Source organism: Lissotriton helveticus, chromosome 4_1, assembly GCF_964261635.1.
Source record: "Lissotriton helveticus chromosome 4_1, aLisHel1.1, whole genome shotgun sequence".
NCBI lineage: Eukaryota > Metazoa > Chordata > Amphibia > Caudata > Salamandridae > Lissotriton > Lissotriton helveticus.
In genome coordinates, this window is record NC_136063.1 from 1,600,327,567 (window position 1) to 1,600,349,028 (window position 21,462).

Here is a 21,462-nt window from a genome sequence, read left to right on the forward strand (position 1 = left end):
GTAACCCCTACCCACTTTCGCAGCACTTACTATGTGCTCTACTGCAAACAACTCCACAGTGCCCATTCCTCATAAATCCGAGATGGTGAAACTTTTCTCACCTTGTGCATAGCTGGTGTGGCCAGGGAAATGAGCAACCCTTCCTCTGTGGTCACTCTAAACCAGTTCTGGGGGCAGTTTCTTTCAAACTGGATCAGTGCCTGCCTGACCAGGGGAACAATGAAGGGTCCTCCCCAGATATAATCTAACATTTGCCTGTGACAGGGTCAGCCTCTTTGAAGTAATCAAGTCTGTGTGCACAGCCCAAATGGTCATCCTGACAGAGGAACAAAGCACCTCCTTACACCCAAGGTCTTTGACAGAGCTCTGGAAGCAAGGTAAAACCTCTTCAAGGGGGCTATTCAGCTCCTGCGGGGACAGTTTGGAGCTCATGCAAATAGGCCTCCATAGGCTTTAGTCAGAGAAAAGGTAACTTTCTTTAAAATAAAAACTTTCCAAAATATTTTTTGCAGATTTAAGTTCAACAGTGAAAAGTACTTATAATAAATATTTCAAAAAGCCCAAATAATGAAATCTGTAGCAGGTTCCTTTCCAGAAATCGCTTTATTAAATAAAAAAAATTCTATCCCAATGCGTTCCTAAGAAACAGCCAATTTAGCTACAGTGAAAATAGCTTTTGGGACCTTTTTTACACGGGGGACATTTTTAACAATAAACCTGTACATGTCCTATATGTAAATGCCATGCACCTTGCCTCCTTACAGGTAGCAAGGCCTACTTGGGGGAGAATTATTGATATTTAATAGGAAAGTTACACGTACCTCGGGTTGGTGCATTAGCCAGACATCTATTGTTTATGGTTCAGCCTTTCTTCAAGGACACCCTGACAGACTGAACTTAAATGAGGACGAGAGAATATCTGCTCTCAAGTACACCTTCATTGATGATCCCCAAGGGTAGTGCCTTCTCGCACTTTAAACGAGGGTCCAAGAATCTCCATAGAAGTGACTTGGACTGGTGTGAACAAATACTGATATACAATGTTCACAGAGGTAATGTGTTTTCCAGCATGAATAGCTGCTTAATTCATTCCTGCTGCTTGTAGAACATGCGGTACAAAAGGGGGTGGTAATGGACGGAGCATCTGAACCAATCAAACACTCACACCCAGTCAAAATATCTGGGTTTAATCCATCACCGTTCTTTAGCCCACTCTGCCACCCCAGTTCAGACATGGCTATATGCAAATCAGTCTGACCCTGTGCCTCATGGGAACAGTCCAGCCCGAACTGCCAAGCCATGCCTTCCCTGGACCGGAAACAAGCTTCCGAGGACTATACCCAGATCAGTTGACTAGGGGTGAGTGTTTGATTTGTTCAAACGCTCCGTCCATCGTCCCCTTTTGTATCGCTTTCTTCGCCCGAAGTGTGGCAGGGTATACTCAGACGCGAGTCCCTTGTTCACTTGGCCACTGGATTCAAGATAGCTTGGCTGATGAGGATTATGAATCCGGAACCGGTCCCAGGATGCTTGTTTCCGGTCCAGGGAAGACATGGCTTGGCAGTTCGGGCTGGACTGTTCCCATAAGGCACAGGGTCAGACTGATTTGCATATAGCCATGTCTGAACTGGGGTGGCTGAGTGAACTAAAGAATGGTGATGTGTTTGATTTGTTCAAACGCTCCGTCCATCATCCCCTTTTGTATCGCTTTGTTCGCCCTAAGTGTGGCAGGGTATACTCAGACGCGAGTCCCTTGTTCACTGGATTCAAGATAGCCTGGCTGAAGAGGATTATGAATCCGAAACCGGTCCCAGGATGCTTGTTTCCGGTCCAGGGAAGACATGGCTTGGCAGTTCGGGCTGGACTTTTCCCATAAGGCACAGGGTCAGACTGATTTGCATATAGCCATGTCTGAACTGGGGTGGCTGAGTGAACTAAAGAATGGTGATGGATTAAACCCAGATCAGTTGACTGGGGGTGAGTGTTTGATTTGTTCAAACGCTCCGTCCATCATCCCCTTTTGTATCGCTTGTAGAACATGGCTACAAAAAAACTGTTTCATGGCACATTGCATGTTAACTGTCAATGTGATACGTCATATTGGTTAGACAAACAAAGTGCCTAAAGTTTTTCAACCTTGCCGGCAGAAGCAATCGATAATTTTTAGTCTTACAACTCAGACTAGGTAACTATGTATCGGCTTGAAAGGAAAGGCATGAAGAAACTCAAAGAAGGTTGAAATTCTATCGAGGAACAATAAACAGAGGGAGGAACAAGTACAACACACCTTTAAAATGTCATCACTACTAGTGTTTCAAACAGAGAAGGTTGGTCACGAAGAAACAAACGTAGACAGACCTGCTAAGCAGCCTGCACCTATCAAGAAGCACTGTTGTTCAAAGGACAAAGCAAGCCGCAAGATGTTTAACAGGAGAGATGTAATGGGATGAATCCATTTTGACTTGCACTGTTGCACAAACCGGTTCTAGCGTCAGTATGGAAAGATTTGGTGGCAGATTTCCTGGCTACCAAGATGACATCTACAACCTAAAGAAGGAACAAGGATTGTAGCCAGACAAAATCAATCTCCATGCATTCTACTGCAGCAGTGTCTGTGGCAGAGGACCAAACCTTCTTGATGAGACAGCAAGTTTGCTTCAATCAGGAGGAGGAGAGGAGGCCTGCTGCTGAGTGGCAACAGATTAGCATACAAGATTCTCCTTGCCCACTCCAGTGCGATCACAATCAACAGTCCCATTGACCAACTGAACCCCAGAGACCAATCTTTATGATAAAGTAGGGCTCAAAACAGAGGACACTTCCTGTCCAGGCTGTAGTGAAAAGATTGATGAATGGAAACCACAGACTGAAGATGGCCTTTGTCACTTCTTGATGTAGCTCCCACTCATGGTCTACCTGCGAGAGATGACTGAGGGCATTCACTCACACATTGAGGGAGCTGCGAGATGGGCCACTAGAGGGTCAGACTCCCTGTCGTCCACAAAGGAATTGCCACCCAGCACAGGATCCACGATCCTATATGTCCCATTTAATGGATGATAAAGTGTTGTCCAACACAATCTGGAGGTTCTCCCCGACAACGGATAAAGGCCATCCTGGGCACTGACAAGTTTTTTTTCTTTCAGCCAAACATTGCTGGTGGGCCAACGTCAGGTTTGCTCATGAGGATCGTAAATGTGATAGAACAACCCATGGAATGGAATCGGTCCAGCATACTGGTCCTGTACCATGTAGGAATCAATGCATAAGGGTTAGACTCCAAAACTGGAACTGCCCCTCTATTATAACTTGTAAAGCAAGCACAGAACTGAAGAGACATTTGTAATGGCAGTGACTGTCCATGTTCCATAATTAATGCTAACTTTTTTTGCAGCGAAATCAGAAATTTTGCTGGGGCTCCTGTAAAGTATGCACTACTTTAATTTAGGAGCTAGTTATCGTTCTGGCCCTACCTGTCTATATCTGTGTGAGAAGTTGGCCTGATATGCAGTGATCACTATGTATCATTCCAACAACCCTTATTGATGTTTGGTTGTAAGTCAACCTGATAGACCAGCTATCCTAGTAGCATGGACATGTGCAGTCTTTAGGCTAAACTCTAGAGGGCGTGTTAAGCCAGCTGTTTTACCATCACATATACCCCTTGAACACCCAGTGAAAGGACACCACACAAGTTGTTATGAAAATAAACGTATATTTATTTATAACAAGACTACCCTGGCTCTTTATGAGACAGGGAGCTAAGCACACAACAAAACTCAAAGAAATACTTAAAGTCGCACAATTTACACAAATGCCCGAGGGCCACGAAAAATCATATACTATACAAGTGGAATGCGAAATTACTAGCAGGTAAGTACTACTCTCATAGACTGTGGAAACGCTAAGCCTACAATGCTGAACCCTTAGATTAGAAGCAGGAGGCCCAGGGACGTCGTGTGCAGAGTGGGAACTCTCACGCGTAAGGCGGGACAAAGTCTATGGATCCTAGTAAATGCAAAAGTTAGTGTTTTCGGGCGAACCCGACTAGGTAGGTCAAAAACGAAAGTGGATCTAGACACTTAGAGAGTTGGTCTACGCTGGAACACCGGAGTACTCGGTTTACCTAGCCCAGGGGCTGCGGCTGCATAGGGTTCAAATGTCGTCGGGTTTCTTCGTTGATGAACCAGGAGCCTGAAGGAATAAGTTGCTGGCAGGCGACCAGTGAAGAAGTTCGTGGGGATCCAAGCCTGGATCGGGGAAGAGGAAGACCTGTAAGCAGAGGGGAGCAAGTTCTGAATCACTAGCCAGTGATTTAGGTGGGCACCAGAGTGGCACCGGACGAAGTCACCTCGACCAGGTGAGTGGGCGCTGCTGGGCTCTGCAGTCTCTCGGACCAGGAGGCGTTGTCGGCGACCAGGATGGAGGTGCGAGCTGTCCCACGAAGATATCTGCTGTCGACGTCGCTGGACCCAGGATTGGGGCAACAAGTCTTGGCAAATGCAAGCCCACGCGGTGGACTTAGAATGGCGTCTGGAGTGGACCAGGAGGGTCCGGGGTGCTCCTCTGTTGGAGGGGAGCAAGGGCCAGTCTGGAGCAACCAGACCAGCGGTGTTTGTCGTCGAAGTTCGTCGTCAGAGGGCCACTAGCCAACGGGCAAGTGACCTGGACAACTCGGTGAGCAGCAAAGAGCAGAAGGGCCCCACGCAGATCTCGTGGATGCAAGGGGGCTGAACTTCGGTGCTGGAGCTGCTCAGGGTCGGGGCTTCTCTTACCCCAAAGCACTCAGTCGAGGGTCACTCGGTAGTCGTGCTGGGCAAGCGTCGTGCAGTCTTGAAGATGGCCGGTCCCTCGAGGTCTCGTCACACCCACGAGTCTCAGCTGGGCTGAAGATGCAGGTAGAGGTCAGAGGTGCCAGGGAAGCCGGTTCTCGTCGAGCTGGGCAGTCTTGATCCGGAGGAGAGACTTACAGCAGACCGCGATGCTTGGATGGTGCCTGCTGCTGCAGGGTGACTACTCCTTAGTCACAAGGGAGAAATCTTAGGAAGAAGTCTTGAGTTCCTTTCGTGGAAAGTAGTTTCAGGATTCAAAGATGATCTGATTTGGAAGGGGGCCTGCTCCTACCTTTATCCTGCAAAAGGGGGCTGGCACGCGACTAAGTCCTGCCCTATGGGTGGGACTAGGAAGGGGGTGGTTACACCCCTCTCCCATGCCGGGCTTTCCCCAGCTCAGGGGCTGGTGTGCCCCTGGAACTGGTTCAAGCCGGCATATGCACAGTGAGCACCGGGGTGCCACTTGCAGTCACCTTCCTCTAAAGCCCTGCCTACCTCAGATACACAAAATCCTGTCTGGGACGGTGCTGGCACCGCCCCTGGCAGGAAACCCTTTGTCCTTGCCTTCCGCGCTGGGAGGACTCCCAGCAGCAGGAGGGCAGACTTGTGTCTCGGTGGCAGCATCCATCTTGTGGAGCTGAGGCTATGTCTGACTTTAACCGGGGTTAGAGGTTACCAACATGTCGTGTCCCTCTAGAAGGGTGGAATGCTAACCCCGTCGCCAGAATTGGCGAGGGGTTAGTATTCCAATTCGTATGACACCTTACTCGACATGTTTTGATAATGTTATACCAAAGTTAGCATATGACCGCGAGGTACATAATGCACTTTAAGAGTATATGGTATAGCGTTATCATGGAACAGCTATTAGGACTTGGTTCCGCAAGCTGCAAACGGGCTCAGCTCATGCCAGAGCACCATTTCACATTATTCCACGCACTCTGCCTTCAGGATTGTTAAGGCCTGCCATAGGAGTGACTGATAGGAATATATGTGTCCATTTTAGGTTTAGATATAGGAATACTATATCTAAAGCAAAGGGTGATTACACCACCTTGCCCCAGCTGTCAAGCAGCCAGTTGTGTCTGGTTTAGTTAGTCAACCTAGGGGTGGCATAATACATGCTGCAGCCCCTGGGAGACTTCTGGGTACACCTCTGCCCTGGGTACAGGGACACAAGAGAGGGCCCAGTGCCAATTCAGTACCTGGTACAATTTGGAATAGAGAGAACAGCTAGGCTGTGGGTCTGATTAGCAGGCCCACAGCCAGGGAAAGTCGTAAACCAGTGAAGCAAAAAGCAAAAATCTGGGTGATCATAGGATTGCAGACCCTACTCTCCTACAATCTGCCTATCCTTAAATGGCCTTAAACTCAGCAGCTCCTCTGTGGCCATCAGTGCATCATAAAAGTGCTTTCACCTTTCTGGAAATTGGTGTATGTGCTCCTTTCACTGCTCCGCCAACCTGGCCCTGGCCACTACCCCATGGATCCGCAAGACCATGGTCGGAGAAAGATCCCTCTCCAACCTCGCCGCAAAGACCCGGAACTCTCTTCCTCTACATCTCAGGCAATCACCCTCACTGCCTCCATTCAGAAAACTCCACCCCGCGCACTGAGACCCTAACGGGTGATTAACCATGCACTATAAGAACACCGATTGATTCACGTGGAAGGAGCAATACTTTGAATCTAGTTAATGTTAGGATGACAACTCAGATTTTTCAGCTTCAGTGCAAGCCAACAATTCTCCTGAAAGACGTCAAACTGCCCATTTACTTGTTAGAAGTCTGAGCTAGAATTAGAAGTCAGGGGGTGGGCTGTTATGAATCATCGACATACATCTCTACTCCCTTTTTCTAGACCAATAGCCCTGCAAATTATGAACAGGAGTTTTGAAAATGTATCTGTGCGGGGGCACGTTTAACGGTTTGTTGGAATGATGGTGCTGCGGCAATGAAGTTTCTTGCCAACATGAGTCCAGGAACACTTTTCCTTTGGAGATGCTGATAAAAAGAAATACCCACAATAAAATGCTGTGAACAAGCAGTGGAAAGGCCATAAGCGGGCGCAGTGTTGCCCATAAGCCTTTACATTATTAAAATGCGTTACTGGACTATGCTGGTGCTAGTGAGCAAGCCCTCATACCTTTTGTCAAGCAAATTAATTAGTTTAACCAATTTTACAGTCTGCAGAAAGGAAAATAAAACTTACTTCAAGAATCAATTTGGTCACAGCTATGCTAGAAGGTGGAAATTCAACATAACTATCAGCATAATGTATTGTAGACGGAGAGAAGAATTGGAGTCTAAACAGTGTTAATAGCCATGCTGTTTTTATACAGAAAAAAACACCATGTGCTTCTACCGTTTCACTTGAAATAATGTATGTTACTACTACCCAACTCTTGGTACTCAATTTATCGATTCCTGAAGGATGGAAGTGAGGTTGCTTGCTTTTGAACACTGAACCTTCCGATAACCATGTTTTTTCTTTGGGGGACATTCAACTCGGTCATCTTGCCAGCTAAAGAGCGTGTATGGAGTTTAATTATGGACAATGGTGGTCTTTATCAGTCTACTATACACAATTAATCATTGATCTGATTAAATCAGAACGCTCTGTGAAGGAAACACGCACTGGGCAGCAGTATACAAAAACAATGTGCCCAAGACTGAACAGTTTGATCGATACGAGACCCAAGATCGAAACGTAGAGCTACTTTTTTCAAGGTTAAATGTTTCCACTAAGAAGAAGCTACGATGCCTAGCACTGAATTCACCCAGCGGTTAGACCAGAAGTGTTTTGGGTTCGAGTACAGTTGTAACTTCCTATCATTGGGGAAAAACAGAAGTTGAGGTATAAATGTATAAAGTAATTGCCCTAGAGCACACAGTCTGGTCCCACGGTGAAGCCGGGATTTAAAAAAAAAAAAAAAAAACACATCTTGTTCTACTGTATCAGCAAGTATGCAGCTTGCTCATAACTCTTTACCTTGGGTGGAGATGGTTTCGATAAGGAGGCCATTGGACTGCCCTGACATGGTAAATGGCTGTGGGTGCTAAAGTTAATAGCACAGTGTTTACTACCCGTATATTTGAGTAAAGTGGAAAAGCTACGATTAGATTCTAAGTCCCAAGGTACCATGGCTAAAGCATACCCATTGAATCGCATTAAGGCGGAGAACGGGGTTGTAGTATCTTCGTACCTGTGAAAGGTGGTTAATGGGCAGCATTTTTAAAGTATGCCAGGGTTTACATTGAGGTTTGTTGGATGACAAAGGTATTCCCATGCTAGAGTGGACTCTTGGAGGCTAGTGATAGCGAGAGGTCAAGGTTAATGCCACGAGGCAATAAAGGGACTGAAACTTGAATGTGGTAAAACACAAGTTATCACCCTTGATAAACTAATGCCTGGGGAAATGTGTATTTTTTTTTAAGGGTTGTCACCCTAATTTAGAGAACGATGTGGAATCGACCCCCAAAAATCTCACAGTCCTCTTCGACGCACACTCTTTCTCCCCCACTACCCCTCACCTTTAGTCGCTGCCATCGGCAAGCAACGTGGACCTATGGCACATCCCAGACTACATTTTTGGCCTTGAGAAAATGTATGCGAGAACCCATGTTTTAGACCTACCAAAAGATTATGCAAAGGCTTCCTGTAGGCACTGAACAAAATGAGTGACAGTGGGCAGCCCTGTGGCACACAACAGGTCACCATGGAGGGAGGGAATGATTCATCCGGATATTGGACCTGGGTTGTTCCATGAGAAGATGCATTCTTGAACCACCAATTGAAGAATGGGACTAGATTCAAGTTGTCAGACATACGGCTTGTTAGGATTATTTTCGTGCCTCGTAAATGCAGTGGACGTCACAGTGTACAATTTACAAAATTAGTTAACTTTTAGTAAGTACAACAAAACCCAAGTAGGAAAATAAATACTACATGAACGAGCATTTCTATTTTCAGTGAGCATTTCCATTGTGTGCTTGGTTAGAAATGCATGAAACCGAGAAAGTTACAAACCCATTTTGTGCAAACACAAATTGGTGTCATACAGAGGGGATAACACTAAAACTTTCAATATGTAGATGTGTAGTGCACTATATACATTCCCCATAAATAGCTCTTCACTACATAGTCGATGCTGAACTCTGGGGCACTTCAGTCCCAGAGCAAGGCACGGGGTGAATTTGTAGATTCTCACAAAAAAGGAGCCCAGTGATTATAAGCACAGAATCAGGATACAGAGAAGGGACACTTAAAATAAAGGGGAAATACAATGGGCCCCATGACCGGAAATGCAATTCACCCCGTTAGTCCAATGCTAATATAGTGGCATGCAGTGGATATTCACAGGAAAAGAATCACAAGGACTACATTACCGCAGACCTTAACCAGGTCAAGTAATTTGCCACTGTTCATAAAGAGTGGCAATTTATCAAACCAAACCACGAAAAGCACGAATACCCATCAAGGGCAGGTAAAGAAAAAGCCATGATAACACACCGTGCACTACACATAAGGTAGTCAGTGTGCGGTGTGTCTCGATTTGGACATGTGACACCAAAGACTGACGTTGGTCAATTTCAACGGCTGTGCTTGCCCATCAAACAACCAGTACGGCAGGTTCCTCCAACTCGCAATGCTACCCACAGGGCTCTTAAATGCAACGAAACGGCAGGAACGCCACGTGCTCCTCCCGACTGCTCAGGCCACACCCCTTTGCTGGACAGTAGTACCAAGACGTGTTTCACGGGTTCCACCAGCCTGTCAACGGGAAAACACCCCCCTAGCTAGCACACAAACATTTAATTCTTCAGATCACTGCTTCAGATAGAACGAAAAACATAGAATAGACTCAAGAGATCTGTGTACGCACAGAATAAAATATTTCACATAAATGCATTGCTATTTGGTAGAAAAATAAAGTTAATTGGGAAGAATAAAAGGTTTAACAATGTAAAGTGGAATTCCTGACTGAAAAACGTTTTGAAAGTTCAACTACGGGTCATGAGGAGTTCGTATCCTTTTGTGCTTTGCAAAATACAAGTTTATGTAGGATTTCAGCAAAGTGGCAAGCTGCTCTTATGGTCACCATAGACATCACTTCGAGGTAAACATGCAGACACATTCGCAGTTCAGTGCGGTAAAAGCTCAAAGGCATGCTGTGGTGTTACCTACCGGTGCGCTCGTGAGGTCTGGTTTCTTCGCGCGCGCCTCGGCCTCCTTCGGAGGAGCGGATGCAGCCTCCCGCCTCACACTGCTGCCATTGATGCCGGCAGATGCTGCACTTGCCGAGGACACTTTGGACAAACAAGCAGTGCCAGACGGTGCTGGTGCGTGGCTCGGATTTACATATGGATGAGTTAGATCATCTTCCCAGGAGCTGATGGTGGCCGCAAGGTTCGCCAAACGACCCCTTCTTCCCACTGGGGCACTGGATGGAACGGGCGCGGCCTCCGTCTGCTTTGGCGGGGAAGGAACCACTTCTTTGGGTTGGACGGGTGACACCTGAGCGCTTTCAGGTGAACTGCCTAGATTTTTTTAAACAAACACAAAAGTTACAGTTTAGAAGAGAAAAACGAATGCTGGTGAATATCGGTTAAACAGGTCATTCATACCACATTAGCATGATATTATTAGATGAACAAAGCAAGTAAGAAACGAGTGTAATACACCAGGCCTAAGTGGAAACTTGCGTAGCACTGCTGAATGGCTGCAGGTGTGCTCTTACTCTGCTGCCCTCGGCTCTGGGTACCAACAGCACACCCAGCACAACATGTGTCCACCGAACCTTTTAAGTAACGGTCACACAAATGTACAAGGCAAAACATTATTTTGTGACACGCATTTTGTTCTGCTCATCTGGCTTACCAATCATGATACAGTGACACACGGGGAGGGGATGTTTCGAACTCACCACTGCCGTCCCAATAGCGCCGCTGTTTGGCCAATTTCTGCATGCGTAGTTTCACTGAGGAAGAGCTCGGGGTGTCACAGTCCAAACTCTGCTCTTCAGTCCGGGGTGGAGGATGCGACTGAGCGGTGGGAGTCTTGCTGAAGGCTATGGCCTGTGGCTTTGATATCACCTCTGCGGGCACTCGGGTGGCCGAAGGAGGACTGGATGGCAGGCGGTTTTCAGAGCTAGAAACGGGTGCCTCCTTGTTACCCGAACATCGCCTTTTTGATGGGGATGGCTTGGTAGAGGTTTTTACTGCAAAGAACAGTACGACAGAATTAGCAGACACAAGTGTAAAGCGTTTTAACTGTCAGGCACCCTACAGGGATTAACTCGATGGAAAAAGAAAGCATTACCTATCTACATCTCTTGTGAAATCTTATTACATCCAAAATTATACCTTGTGTTAACCGTGATCTTGAGTTCTTTGGTCGGCACAGCATTTTGGTGGCCTTCAGATGGTTTGCTTCAACTTCTTCCAGACAAACAACCCACCTAGTTATATTAAACCAGCTTTTAAAAGAATCCCTTGGGATAAATCTTCAGTTCATAATTAACTTATCATTTGGGTCTATTATAGTACTGTCGTGTTCCACACTTTTATAATTAAGGAAAGTATTAGACAGGTTATCCTGTCTGTATGCCGACAGCAGTGCATGATGGACGGTGCATGGTAGAACCCATCATGGATTCCATGCGAGCGAGGTAATCTAAAGTGGAAAGCTTTGTAAGGGGCTGTCCTAGTAACTTCTCACCTGGTGATCCATCCTGCGGGCATTTCCTTCCCTTGGTTTAGGCTGTCAAAGGGTACAGTAGACCAGTGGGTAGAAGTTGTTGGGCCTGACTTCTACCGGAGCACGCCCAATTCTACTTATCTTCATATGCCAGAGATGTTGCCTGGACGCAGCAGGTCAGGAAGGACTCCTGTTATTCATGGCATTAACAATATCTGATCAAGCAGTGGCCCTGTATCTACAAGTGCAGGAGCCCCTCAAATATCGAACACTGCAAGGGGGCTCATTGATCATCCCCAATTAGAAGTACTGGTCACTTAACCAGTTAAGTTTAAGGATTTCTCCTTTAGTCAAGGAAGAACTACACACAAATGTAACCAAGAAAGTTGTGTTCCAGGGGCGAGTGGCTGGCCTTTTCTAAGCGAAAAATAAGTTTGAACACTGAACACAAAGAACTGCTGTGTTGCTCTGTATCAAGAGGATTCCCCTCCTCCCCCACGGTGCAGACACAATGCTATTCTTACCTTTTCAGGAAAAGTGTGTGATTGCCAGTGACCATAGTCCAGCTGAACCAAGGGTACTGGAGTCATCTTTGGTCTGCTGCAAAAGAAGAGCATGATGTCCCAAGTCCAACTACTTGAGTACATAGTCACCCCCATACCTTAGTATAATTCTAGGGACTAGGGAAACTGTTGGTACCTACAGTGTTGTTGGCAAATTTGCTTTGTTAATGACCCTCCAGGCTACGGAGTAACCAATGTGCATCCTTTAATTTCTTCTCAAAGGTTGAGGACCCCCTCAGCTCCTGGAGGTTATTAGAGATATAGCTAGAGAGGTTACTAGGGGATATAGCTGGAGACAACAGCACTGGCACAGAAATCTATGTCCAAATATATGGTGTGGCTGCATATATGGACATCTGAATGAACTCAATCTTCACTGTTGCTGGTCCCAATCCAGTGGGCACCCAGGAAATGTTTTAAAAAAAAATCCAACCATAACTAATAATTTCAGATTTAATGCTGTGAAACATTGTGTGTCTAGTGCACAGGTACTGAAACTAACTGAAGTCGCTCCACTTGCAGACTACCAAGAACAGTGCATAAGCACCAGGCGTTCCAAACTTCACCCCCTTTTACTGTTGACCTTACTAGACTTTGGGAGGGCCCTTCTTACTATTTTTGCAGGGGGTTGATCACCAATTTGGGCCTATGCCACTTTCTCGAGGGTACATAAAAAAAGCCCAAAAGCAATCCAGCTTTGAAGAGCAGTCCAAAACACAGTAGAGTAAGCAGAGAGATACCCTTCCAATTGAAGTGTAGCCAAGTTAATCAGTGGTGGCACGGATCGGTATGCAGTAGATGGCTGAGATTATGCGCAATGCTTTTTACCACTGGCACAATGTTCACGAGCAGGTGGTGAACGGTCTACACTGAAGTAGATCATCAATGATCTCAGCACCTAATTGCATACTTGGAAAATGAAATTGGTTCTGTTCCCGCAAATCAGGAAATGTAGTCACACATTCTTCAAAGATCGAATGCCACCTAATCGTGCCTCTCGCCAAAAGTGTGACTACAGAGGGTTGCACTCCAGTTTCAATGATGAAATTAAATGAACAGGCAACTTCCAAAGCGTGAACATTCAACCCAAAGGTGTCAAGGCGCCAGCTCATCAACTGAAATTAACTGGATGATTCATGGCCTAGTCAGAGGCTAAATAGCCAGGTCTTCAAGGCCTTCCTGAAGGCCAACAAGTGTGTTTCTTGCTTTAACCTTAGCAGATGAATACGATGAAACTGAAGTATCTGTGTGTTTGCATAGAAAGTGACAAGTAAGGTCATTATATCTTATATTTCCTTCAAACAGAAAACTATTTATTCTTTGAGGGGAGTGAAAAATAGCAGGATCGTTTGTCCCGAAGAAGGCCAAAACCACCTAAGTGGGCGGAAAAGAATGGCTGAAACATGCCGACAAAATAGGCAGTAAGGAGAGACGAAAAGGCCCAAATTACCCCCAAGGTCATCTCCATATTTGAATCCATTTTAAATCTTATCCAGGAAGCCCATGATTAAAGACTGTTAAGGGTATTCGTGAGGTAGTTTTAAGTCTCCACTTTGATTGTGTGGTGTATGGCGGATCCCACATATTTGTGTGTTGTCCTCCCCCTCCCGTTGCTCCATTTCTGCGCAGGGATGCTGTAGAAGCCCTATGATGAAGCATACCACTATTAGTGGGTGAGGGCATTTTTACAAAACCTTGTGTTTTCCCAAAGTGGTGTGTCTTAACACCCACGGTTTCCTCTTTTTCCTCCTTGTGTGGATACTAGTTTATTAAACCTTTCCTCCCACTCTAGTCTTCCTTAGACCATTAAAGGACAAGGACCCACTGACTGACTCCTCTTACTTTTAAGCAAGCTGCCTTGCTGTGAATGTTCATCTCTGTAACCCTCAGCATCTTCGCACCAATTCCTTCATTACCGTGTCATATTCCATAGGGATTCAAGAAACAATGTCTTCCAGAATAAAAAAAATCCTTCAGCCTCCTTACATGTTTCCCACCTATATTTCTCTCCACTATCTACATTTCTTTGGACTTTCTGATCCATTATTTGCATAACATTCCATTACATCCATTCCACTATAGTCATCAGAAGCCTTTCACCTCTCCCTCATCTTTAACATACTCCCAACCAATTAGATTTCACAGACAATTAAATGCATTCCCCAGAACTCTATGAACGTAATAGTGCTAATAAACACTTTACACCTGCATTGGGCTCTTTAAAATGTCAATCATTTCCTCATCCAGTCAGAACTGGATATTCGCACAATTCTGTATGAGTCACTACCTTTGTTGAAGACATTTTACAAACTATTCCTAACAACTCACGAATATCATTGTACAGTTTTGCTGGGATTTCCCATGGTCTGTACTGCACTGGCACCTTGTAAATCCAGATTTACATTACATTTTTATACAAAATGATGCCTTTGCACTCCACTACCCACTTCCTTCCCCTTCTGGTACAAAGCTCCCCTTGGTGCACACATATCTTGGACCAACAGCCTAATCGTCCATAAGGGACAGCACCAGCAACGTGTTATGTACGAAAAGTACACTCCGTTGTTTTTACAACAATGCTTGTACAGACCAATGAAACCTAAAGTGGGCTATTGCACTATATGAAAGTAAATATCTGCAATCACTTCATTTGACATTCCCCTTACTGACCTACTAGCACCCTACTGCCCTGATTTTATTGGATTGGCAAAGATTCCGAGGCATACACCTGGAAATCTATGAAACCTACAGATTTCTCTTTATACACCTTCTGCTCCATGTTTACTCAAGCAGATTGCTGAAATAGTTGGCAATACACATTAAGTAGTACAAACGTATGTGCAAAAGTGATCTCAAAACATTTGTGAAAATCCAGAACTCCATTCTCGCAATACAATCGGAAAACAACTGGGGAGTTATGGGAATATTTCTACCACATTTAAACAAGCACACGAACCTCTTTTAGCACTAAATAGACAAATAAAGTAAATGGTTATGAATATCCAGCAATTTTCATTATAGGGACCAACACATTTCCAATGGCCACTACCCCAATTCAGATACCCGAAAAGCCATTTTAACATCTACTCATAAACTTATGATTGTGGAAAATGCTGTAAATGTGTGGATGTTGATCTGTTGCAAGTTACAGTGGCAGGCTTTAACGTCTGCATTAGGATCAGACACTTGGGATCACAGATAGCAATTTTCATGCACCTAGTAAGGTCTGTCGCTCTTCGGGTCTACTGCAGCTTCATTATTGTATACGTTTTCCCTACTGGCCACATATGGTACTATATCCTAAGACTGACTGATGCTACAATCCATTTTAGTTTTTCCAGCTCTGCCTGCATATTTACAGAACTTCCTACACATGGATAAGGAAACTACATTAATGAAGAAAAATGTTGACCAGAAAAGCTCAAAACGCACAAATCGAACACTTACCTTCCTCAGCAGGTGCAGGGGGAAGATGGTTTGTTTCTGTCAGAGGTTCTCTTGTTCTTTTGTTTTGAATGGCTGTCCGTGCAGCAGAGCTCGGTCTATCAGAAATTTTCTTCTGCAAATTCTCCCTCCTGGCCCTTGTTCGTTCAAGCAGTTTCTATAGAGAATTTTAAAAACATGTCAGCACTGCTCAACTTCCTTCAGGTATACATTTTTGTGAAATAAAAGTAGTTTATATTTTAGGGTCCACTGAATGTATTTTTTAAAGAGAAAACAACCTATCTTGGCTTTAACACCTGTGATGTCACCCCAAATTGTTAGTTGTTGGATGGCACATTATAAATAAAAGTATGAATTTGAATGAATGACTTTGGGATTTATAGAGTGCCTGGTTACTCCAAAGGAGTGTTGTCCCCGCACTTAGCGTCATCAAGGTGAGAAAAGTCCGAAACAAGTAGACTCAGAGCTCCTTCTAGCTCTGTCTAAAGAGCCACATCTTCAGATTGAGAACTTTGCCTCAGACTATTCCAGTCTTAGATTAAGTGGCATTGCGTTCCATAGCTTGGCTGCACGGATATGATCAAAGGAGCTACCTCCCAATCGTGCTCGACCCACTCTGGGAATCACTGCCAGAGCTGCTTCCCCAGATCTAAGTGCTCTAGAGAGGATGTGAGCACTGATCAAGGGGAAGAGATAGCTGGGCCTCCTCAGAGCCAGTAAATCAACATTAGCAGTTTAAAGGAAGTCTACTAGGTTTAACTTTTCTTTTTTACTAGTGCAGCCCATACACCACTAGGATCCAGGATATACAACTTCATATAAAAAAAAAATTCACATGGAACTTAAACAGTACAGAAAGAGTGCAGCAAGGAGTTGAACATTAGTTATCTCAATGAGGCGGCCACTAAATTGACAGGAGGTCCAAGTTAACAGTATCATTTACTCCAGTAAAATGAGAAGTGAAAAAGGCATACTTTACTGCCTTGTTCACACCGGATTGAAGTGACTCATTTTTGGCGCTCTGAGCCTTTAGAACCATAGCACGTTTCCTTTATGGAACTAAGCCTAGTTATTACAATCCTACATAGGTTTCCCACACATCACATTTTCCTGAAGAGACCCTAAGACTTCAACGGGTCGAAACACTGTCAACAACTAGCAACAGAAACTTACAGACAATAAGGAATTATTCCTGATTCCACAGTATTGAAGATCACGCCTTTTTGTACAATTGGTAATAGTTTCTGTTTTGTAAAGACACAGTAAGACTGTCTCCCACTTCTCTCCATTACATGTATAATGTGGTTGCTTTCCTTCATTGCGGATACTGTGAATTTTCTCTGCTTGTTAACCAATCAGCGTGAGAAAGTGCCATCTTTCTTGCATTGGCATGCCCCCAATTTTTTCTGAACTGCTGATGTGCTTTGACTGAGTGTGCCCTGGGCTCCTGCCAACCCGGTACCCAAGGCCTGTGTTCCTTCCCTAAAGTGGTGTTGAAACAAAACCCAATTGGCATCTCTGGACACCAATCAGCACTTAGTAAATGGTACCCTAGGTACTCAGGGCACGGGGGCCAGGGAAGACCCTTAAGGGCTGCAGCACTTATTGTACCACCCTTAGGGGCCCTGTACCTTGTTACCCACACACTGCCTTTTCAGGGTGAGTGCCTAGGTACAGAACTAAACAGAGTCAACATGGCACACATCCCTGTGTGCCATGCCCACATACCCCACTGCCCTGGAATACATCAGTCACCCCTCTAGCTGGGTGCCCTATGCCAGTGGTGTGGGCACAGGTGTATGAGCCCTGTGCCCCTACAGTACCCAGGGCCATACCTGGGCACTGTAAGTGCAGTGCTGCCATTTACGAGTATATGGTGCTGGGAGGTCGTCATTACGAACTCCACAGCACCATGATGGCTTCACTGAAGACTGAGAAGTTTGGTATCAAACTGCTCAGCACATTAAACCTGCACTGATGCCAGTGTGAGGTTTAATGTAAAATGCAACAGAGGGCATCTTGGAGATGCCCCCAGAAACCTAAACTACAATCCACATCTGGACTGAGTGGCTGCCTAGGCTGCCACACATCAGACATGTTGCTGGACCCCTGGGTGGAGAGCCTCTCGCTCTCCTGGGCCTGCAACAATGCACATCCTGGGCGAGGTGCTAGGTCTCCTCCCCCAGGATGGGCAGGGGGAAGCTTCAAAGGCATGCCACCTCTGTGAGCTTCTCCAGACCATTTGCTGTACCCAGCAACTGGCCCCCACCAGTTCTGACCCCCCCACTCTGGCAGGAAGACTGGCGGGATACCCTACATCAGGAAGGGGGGTGTGCCAGCCTGTGCCAACCACACCCCTCAGGTGGGGTGGGGGGGTGGCGAGATGAAGCACGACCCTGGGCTCTGGCCATCTTGAAGATGGGGAGCCCTGCCCAATCACAGCTAGGCTCCTGCACCCCCTCCCACCGGAGAGGAGCAGGCTAGGGGGTGTACCCACCCCAGGACAGGGACCTATTGGTCCCTGCCTTTGCCCTACCTTTAATGCCCCTAAATTCAGTATTTAGAGGCTCCCTGAACCTTCCTTCCTCAGATACCGATAAGAAAAGAAGATCAAGAAGAAGACCTGCCGTGCAGCTGCTCACAACAGGACAACACCCACTGACTTGGCCCCAGCCCTACCGGCCTGTCGAGCCTGGAACCTGCACCTGCTGAATCCCGACGACTCCTGCGGACAGCAACCTTGGGACACCCGGAGGACCTGCCTGCCTTGACACTCTTAAAGACTGGGACTCCCATAAGCAGAGGATCTGCGTCAACAACCAACCCCTGGTGCCAGCCAGGAAGCTCAAGACCTGCCCACTCTGCACCCGCCTAGCCTGGCCCATGCCAGAGTGATCCAAGACCACCTTGAAAACCAGACCGCAGCCAGAGATGAAGAACTGACTCAGCTTCAGCAAGAGGTTCTGCGCCTCCGTGAGCAGCACTTAGACCTCCAGACCCACACGGAAGACTTGGAGAACCGCTCACGCCGAACCAACATCAGAATCCGAGCGGTCCCACAGGGTCTGGAGGCTCCGCACCTAGAGGCCTTTGTCATAGACCTGTTTCGGCATGTCCTGGGAGGTCCTCCTGATTTTTAGATCCAGCTGGATCGCACGCACCGAGTGGGCCTCAGGAGGTCGGCGACGGCACCCCCACCTGATATCCTGACATGCGTTCATGATTTGAAGCTCAAGGAACGTATACTGCGGGAGGCGCGGACGAAACACCCTGTCGAGTTCCGCTCTTGTAAACCGCTCTTTTATCAGGACCTGGCTGCCTCCACACTCCAGAAGAGACCCGATATCCGGCCTGTTACCGCATTTCTCCGCTCTAAGGACGTTGCCTACTCTTGGGGGCACCCATTTAGACTCATCTTCAAGTGGGAGGGTAAACTCCGTCTGGTCAGCATAGTGGAAGAAGCATCCTCTCTCCTTTGCATCCCGGGGGCGACCGGTGGTGCTCCCGAGAACCCTGCAAGCCCCGCCCCACGAGAGGACAGTGGCCGCTGGCGGAAAGTGGAGCGCTCGAGGCAGATTCTTCGCCCGGACACCGAGACTATGGCCAAAGAACGATCAGCGGTTCTTCGCTCTGTCGGAGGACTCTGCTCTCTCCTCCGCTGACTGAATCAGACGTTTGTTGCCGTTCTGCTGTCCGCCTACGCCTTCTTGGTTTGAACTCCGGTGGGACTGATCTAGCACGTTTGGATGGGCCCGGGGGGGGGGGGGGGGGGGGGCAGCGGGCACCCCTGCTATCCATCCCACGTTTCACCACAGGCAGTTGCCTGGGACTCTTGTGAACTTCACTCATGACTTTTTTTGGGTCTGTTGGTTTTGGGGAGTTGTCTTATGGGTTTTTTTCTTTGTTCTGTATGGGGTACTCTCCTCCTCCTTTGTTATCCCGCCATGCTCCTAGTTGGGGGTCCTGTACCTGGACGAGCGCCTCCGAGGGGGGTCCACTGCTTTAGCCATACCTTGCCACCCTTATGGTCTTTGAGGTTTGTATTGTATCCTTGAATGTGAAAGGCATTAACAGTCACTCTAAGCGAAGGGCACTGTTGTCTTATTTGGAGAATACCGACGCCCATATATGCTTACTTCAAGAGACACCATCTCTCAGCTGACACCCATCGCCTCCGATCACGGGCGTTCCCTATTCAATTGTTCTCATCAGCTACATCCAAAACTGCAGGAGTGGCCCTCTTGGTTTCCTCCCGTTTCCCGGGTCGGGTGGGAGAGAGGCAAGCCGAAATAAAGGGGAGGCTCTTGGCCCACGCGTTTACACTAGACACTCACACAATTGTTCTAGCCTCAGTTTATTCCCCCAACACTGGTCAGGAGAGTTTTCTTAAAATGGTTATCCAGGAACTTGCAGGGTTGTCGGAACGGACTGTCCTGTTGGGAGGGGACATAAACTTGTACTGGATGGTGACATGGACCGCTCGGGTCAGCGCTGGGGTCAAACGGGGTCATTATCCAATGCAGGGAAATGTCTCTTAACGGACACAGGACTAACTGACCTTTGGAGACATAAATATCCCAATACCCGAGCCTATACATTCTACTCGCACCCTCAAAACGTATAACCGCATTGACTACATCTTTACTTCCGACCTACTCACGCAGCGCGCTAGGGAGATTGAGATCCTTCCCAGCCCATTGCCCGACCACTCTGCGCTGATCCTTCCCAGCCCATTGCCCGACCACTCTGCGCTGCGACTCTGTCCTTTCCCCAAAGCAAGCTACTCGTTTATTTTGGCGCTTGAGGGAGAGCATGCTCCAGCGCTCCTCAGTTGTGCGTCAGATTGAGGAGAGCATAGCAGATTACCTAGCTCTGAATGACACGCCAGACGTCTCTACAACGATCCTCTGGGAAGCCCTGAAGGCAATCCTTAGAGGGGTCTTTATTGGCATTGCATCTGCAAACAATAAAGACAGGAGGGAGAAACGCACACTTCTGACGACCAAGGTAGAGGAGTTAGAGCGCATTCACTAGCGCACTGGTGCGCCGAGAGTGGGGCGTCAGTTGAAAACAGCCCGCGTGCATCTTGCCGGGCTCGATATTGACCGGGCGGAGTACGCCACTTTACGCCTTAAGCACTCTTTCTACGTTGGGGGCGATCGATGTGGTCGTCTACTTGCCAATCGGCTCCGGAGCCAAGCACATAGGGTGACACGGATACAAGACGAAGGGGGGGGGGGGCGGGAGTGTACGGAGGACGAGACTATTGTTGAAGCATTCCGACAATTCTACGCCTCATTGTATTCGGCTCAAGTACTGCCTGACGCTGCCCCGTCTCACTATCAACAAAAATAAAATGTTGTACCCCAAGGAATTGTTTAAGAATAATTATAATTTTCAAACAGTCACAACAGTGATCATAAATCCACCAATGCAGGGAAATTAGCACAAATATATATTTAATTTATAATTTTGTGCTGTTGTACTTTTCAAATTGCAACATGGCAACACAAATACTACTAGGATTCCAAACACAATAGGTAGTAGTATGTAACACCTTTTGCTTTCAGTATGGAGAATCAAAATACCATACAAAACATAACTTTCATATTCTAATACATCAAATTCAGAGTCACAAAAAATTAATGTATGAGCAAAACGGTGTTGGGCGTCGACGTTTCGGTCCACCGTCGGTCTACAAGATCCTCAGGACCATCAGGACGAAAAGTTGCACATATATATCATGAAGTTCCAGCCGGAAGTAGCTAAATGCGGGGGGATATCAATACCCCAGAATAGGTGTTCTGAATAAATCTCACCACCTACGTCTCGTAATTATAGCGAGTATCCCGTGTTAATAGCAAAATCTTTCGTAGAAGCGTATTAATCACTTATCCACCCAACTCCAAAAGACCGAGTCTCAC

At 46.7% G+C, this 21,462-nt stretch overlaps 1 protein-coding gene across 1 annotated transcript in view; it reads right to left on the bottom strand.

The window, feature by feature from the left end:
• The window catches only part of ANLN (anillin, actin binding protein), a 262,650-nt gene that overhangs the window by 215,764 nt on the left and 25,424 nt on the right, over positions 1-21,462 (bottom strand). Inside the window, exons 2-4 of the mRNA XM_078688221.1 lie at positions 15,542-15,695; positions 10,759-11,052; positions 10,020-10,372 (exon numbers count right to left, since the gene is read on the bottom strand). Of these exons, the coding sequence (XP_078544347.1) occupies positions 10,020-10,372; positions 10,759-11,052; positions 15,542-15,695 (801 nt within the window). The remainder of the gene's footprint in view (positions 1-10,019; positions 10,373-10,758; positions 11,053-15,541; positions 15,696-21,462) is intronic.